Below are 4994 nucleotides of genomic sequence, written 5' to 3'. Positions count from 1 at the left end.
GTAATCATGTACCGTTATTATATTTTTCTGTTCATTCATTCATGGTTTTTATTCAGAATTCAAATATGTCTGTAGAAAAATTGTCTTAGTATGGTCTAGGATAATACCAATTTAATCCTGTAATTCTGCTGTCCAATCTGTCTATCTCATTTTCAAAATGTGTAGACTTCTTTCGCAAGTATGCTATACTGCCCACAAACTCTTCAGATTCATATTTCATTGCTTGTACCTTGGACTCAAAATTATCAGACTTCCGTTTAAATTGTGCTATCTCGTCCTCAACAACTAATATGATGCTTTTATTTGCAGATATCTTCTGATAAATTTGTTTTAGGTCAGTCCTAAACTTCAAGTTTTCTATCTCTCCTGAATTTTTATATACTGTCTCCTTCAATTTCTCTATCTCTTCTCTCTTCAAATCTTTTATCTCTGCTGAATTGGCAGATATCTGTTCCTTTAATTCCCCTATCTCTTCCCTCTTCAAAACTTCTATCTCTGACGAATTTGCAGATATCTTCTCCAGCAATTCCTTTATCTCAGGTAAATTTGCAGGTACCTTTTCCTGCAATTCCTTTACCTCTGGTAAATTTGCAGGCATCTTTTCTTGCAATTCTTCTATATCTGATGAATTTGCAGGCATCTTTTCCTGCAATTCCTCTATCTCTGATGAATTTGCAAATATCGTCTCGTGCAATTCTTCTATCATTGATGAATTTGCAGGCATCTTTTCCTGCAATTCCTCTATCTCTGATAAATTTGCAGGCATCTTTTCCTGCAATTTCTCTATCTCTGATGAATTTGCAGATATCGTCTCCTGCAATTCCTCTATCATTGATGAAATTGCAGGCGTCTTTTCCTGCAATTCCTCGATCTCTGATAAATTTGCAGGCATCTTTTCCTGCAATTCCTCTAGGTTTACCTCTGGTATATTTGCAGGCATCTTTTCTTGCAATTCTTCTATATCTGATGAATTTGCAGATATCGTCTCCTGCAATTCCTCTATCATTGATGAATTTGCATGCATCTTTTCCTGCAATTCCTCTATCTCTGATAAACTTGCAGGCATCTTTTCTTGCAATTCCTCTATCTCTGATGAATTTGCAGATATTGTCTCATGCAATTCCTCTATCTTTGATGAATTTGCAGGCATCTTTTCCTGCAATTCCTCTAGGCCATTCTCTGATAAATTTACAGGCATCTTTTCTTGCAATTCCTCTATTTCTGATGCATTTGCAGATATCGTCTCCTGCAATTCCTCTATTGATGAAGGTGCAGGCATCTTCTCCAATACCTCTATCTTTCTCAACTTCAATTTGTCTGACTCTAGGCCTGTTTCTCTGTCAATTTTCTTATTTCTGTAAGACATCAGCTGCTTCAAATTTCCTATCTCCATTGCATTTTCTCGAATACCAGATAATTTCCATTTCATATCTGTAGACGTCTGCTGCTTCAAATATTGTAACTCGGCAGACATCTGCTGCTTCACATATTGTATTTCTGTAGACATCTGCTGCTTCACATACTGTATTTCTGTAGACATCTGCTGCTTCAAATGTTGTATTTCTGTAGACGTCTGCTGCTTCAAATATTCTATTTCTGTAGACATATTCCGCGCATTCATTTCTTCAATCTGTGTTATGTTAATATTGCTGAATTATATTACTCTGCGAATTATGCCACGATATAATCTTTCGTGAACGTATGTGACCATTTCTTACTTCCGGGTTAGATTTTGACAAGCATACAGTTTAAAATTAAATACTCATTTGAGAGACCACAAACAAATTAAACATGACCTATTTTGACAACCAATTAATTATTTACCGCATTTCTATATTGAGTTGCGCCAGACGGTTAAACATGATTTTTTTTGGCAAGCATTATAGTTGTCGTTGACGTGTTTAAATAAGTCACTGGTCATACAATCTGCTGATCTGACTCTTAATAAGGCATATATTACCATAATGAGCGTGTTTTAACTGAGAGGTTTACGAGAACGCGCATGGAAGACTGGGCGAGGTTGAGTGGTAATCGCTGACTCTTCTATTGAATTGAATACAGTGGTGGCGCTAGCGAGTGGAAGGGGGAGGGGGGTGGAGGAGGCAGGGGAATTTCCCCGTCGGGCAGGCCTGGATCCCCTGTCGTCCGACATAATTTGCCTTTCCAAATAACGTTATTTTGACTGCCAATCCCTAATATTGAAAGCACATTTTGGACTATACTAAGCCATAAAAACACTCACTGTGAACCCTTCAAGGGAGTTTTTATCAGCGTCGTATCTAGAAGTCTTGACGTGGGGTGATGATGGGGAGGCTGTCTCTTATACACATCTGGGGGGGGGGGGGCCTCGATGATCAATTGAAGAGGGGAGTCTATAAAACGAAGACCGAAAAACGAAGACCCACATGTTTTCTCTCAATTAAAAACCCATATTTATCAAGGTACGTACATGAAAAAAGTCTAAATTCCACTCACTCGTCATCACTGAAGAAGGACGAGCGTTATCTGAGAGCTCTGGTGTTTGGCTGTTTACCTACGTTTACATTTTAGCTGTCACTTATAAAATGTGTATCTCTACCGAGATCCAGTCATTGTTTCCGACAGCATCGTTTTTTTTTCCAGTATTTTGCCTTATAACTCGTTACCACTGTTAAATTATATATAAATCATCAAAGAACGGTAAATACATGTTCGAATAAAGGACATGATGGTACTTTATGATTTTATTATTATATTATGATAGTACAGTATCATTATAGCTCTCAACGAATGTTGCCCTATATATACACAAAATTCATCCGAGAGGATTTGAACCAGCAACCTCTCGCTGTCAAGACGAGCGTCATTACCATTATATCACAGAGGCTTCATGGCTGAACAGATTCAAATATCCGTCAGGTACACTCAATTACACAATAAATAGTACGGCTGGAAACAATTTATATTATATGCTACTATGTATTCAGCTTCTGAAAACAGAAATGCAAGTTACAATAGACCTTTCCGGAGTGTCAATCAAACTTAACAAATGACCAATCAGAACTGCGCTAGGAATGCACACGTCTCACAAACACTTGCTGTCTCACAAATGGGACCCTAGCAACAATATTAAAGGGGCGGGGCTTAGCAGAAAGGTCTATTACATGTGAGATTAGACTTTTTTAAGCTGTTGCTAGTGTGTGCAACAGGAGGATGTTAATTGATTAGAATTGTGTGTGCTATCCTTGATTTGTTTCAATTCTGTACTTGTACATATTAGTACATATTAGCACTGTCCATGCCTATATCAAATCGCTTTAGATTATTTCCTAGCGATTAACTCCTTGTGCCACCTCAGCTTCGTGATGGGGAATATTCGTAGCCTTGCATGGATTCAACATTGACCATATTCACCATACAACATTCGCAGTCCACATTTCGCCATCGGTAAGTGTTCGTTATAGGACCGTAGTAAATGGTCAGCATGGAATTTTTAAATCGCATTTTCCAAACCAGGAAAATCTGGAATAAGAGTTCTATTTTTTGGGATGTAAATTCAATGACCATGAAGATCATGTTTGAATTCACCTTGTTCAACTTCAGGTAAAGAAACTACACATGGCTAGTATTTTTGTGATCCGTAAGTGCCACAGAACACTAAACCATCGAAAAATAGGAGGGTCGAAAAATCACGAAATTCTGACAAAACGTGAGCTATACATTTTGCCAAAATTGGGCTATTTTTCCTGCTCATTAAAAATTTGCAATACTTTACATTTAAAAAATGTACAATACACCATGGAAAAAATGCTGCGAGTACAAAGTTCTTATAACAATCGTTTATTGTCAACATTTTTGCACAATGCTTTAAAGAGAAGACAAATATATTTGTGGACAGAAGTCTTCACAGCTCTGTTGGAAATTGTTGGTGTTTAAAACTAACAATTGAATTCTTTGGTCTTGCTCCGATAGCAGAATTAGTCACATGACCAGATGTCAAAGAAGTTGGCGACTGAAATAATCCTTTGCTTCTGCCTTTCACCGCCATCACCTTAGTTGGCTGCAAACAAGGAAAAACCAATATTACAGACACATAGCTTATAAAGTGAAAATTCCTAGAAAATATAATAAAACATTAAAAGGCTTAATGAGAAAGATGATGGTACCGGATGCACAATGAGACCAAGATCTATTCAGTTTTCATTGAATCAGACTTTTTAACTATGAAAATTTAAAAAAGTAATTGAAATTGTTTCCATGCTTACTAGTTCAACACAGACCTTTTAATTAACATAAGTAAATAATTAGAATAGGGATGTTTCATATTTTATATAACATTATTCTCAAAAAGGATACAAGATACAACTGCCATGGTTATATATCTATTCTGCACTTCTAAGTTTTATTTATTTATTTCGGTACATAAACACATCAAATTATACAATGGACAGCAAAAGCTGAATATATTGTATTTATAATTACACAAAGTTTAAGAATATAAAAGTATAAAGTAATATTTAATAAGCATCAAACCCCTTCATTAGGGATATATCAATCAATCAGTAAATCATTTATAAAGCTTCAAGTCTCCACATATTATTACAATGTTACCTTATTTTGATCTTTGCTGGATATTTTGCGTTTTTGGTGTTTCTGCCACAAGCTCCCTTTCATCAGTTGTGGCATAAGTGTTTGATGTAAATTGGAACTGAACAGAAGTGGATTGAGTACATCACACACTTCTAACTGTAAAGCACAGTTAAAATACATATATCAATAATAATATTAATGTTAATAAAAATAAAATTTAAGATGATGATAATAACATTTGTAACATTGTTATTCATAATACAGTGAAAAGTATAATAGTTACATTTATGTCCATTGTATTACAAAATTGTATGTATAAACAAATGCACAGTTATTAACTCTTCCACTCCACAATCATTATGTAAATATTACATAATTACATGTTATCCATTACACAAACACTATTATGTGTGTATATATATATA

At 35.4% G+C, this 4994-nt stretch overlaps 2 protein-coding genes across 2 annotated transcripts in view; both read right to left on the bottom strand.

Annotated features, from left to right (window-relative positions):
* Positions 1-17: 17 nt before the first annotated feature.
* Positions 18-1791, bottom strand: LOC117122465 (protein Hook homolog 1-like). Its single transcript, XM_033268049.1, has one exon. The coding sequence runs from the start codon at positions 1619-1621 to the stop codon at positions 86-88; it is 1536 nt and encodes a 511-aa protein (XP_033123940.1). The 5' UTR covers positions 1622-1791; the 3' UTR covers positions 18-85.
* Positions 1792-3672: 1881 nt separating this feature from the next.
* The window catches only part of LOC117122430 (meiosis 1 arrest protein-like), a 13932-nt gene continuing 12610 nt past the window's right edge, over positions 3673-4994 (bottom strand). Inside the window, exons 11-12 of the mRNA XM_033268002.1 lie at positions 4591-4725; positions 3673-4039 (exon numbers count right to left, since the gene is read on the bottom strand). Coding sequence (XP_033123893.1) covers positions 3884-4039; positions 4591-4725 — 291 coding nt within the window. The 3' untranslated portion in view covers positions 3673-3883. The remainder of the gene's footprint in view (positions 4040-4590; positions 4726-4994) is intronic.

Source organism: Anneissia japonica, unplaced genomic scaffold, assembly GCF_011630105.1.
Source record: "Anneissia japonica isolate Jap-2015-1 unplaced genomic scaffold, ASM1163010v1 scaffold275_len1219475_cov178, whole genome shotgun sequence".
In the NCBI taxonomy this organism is placed as follows: domain Eukaryota; kingdom Metazoa; phylum Echinodermata; class Crinoidea; order Comatulida; family Comatulidae; genus Anneissia; species Anneissia japonica.
Note: the sequence above shows the minus strand (reverse complement) of the source record. Positions and strands in the feature narration are given on the sequence as shown.

Coding starts and splice junctions, on each gene's coding strand:
- LOC117122465 (XM_033268049.1), bottom strand. CDS start 1,621: ATGAATGCGCGGAATATGTCTACAGAAATAGAATATTTGAAGCAGCAG.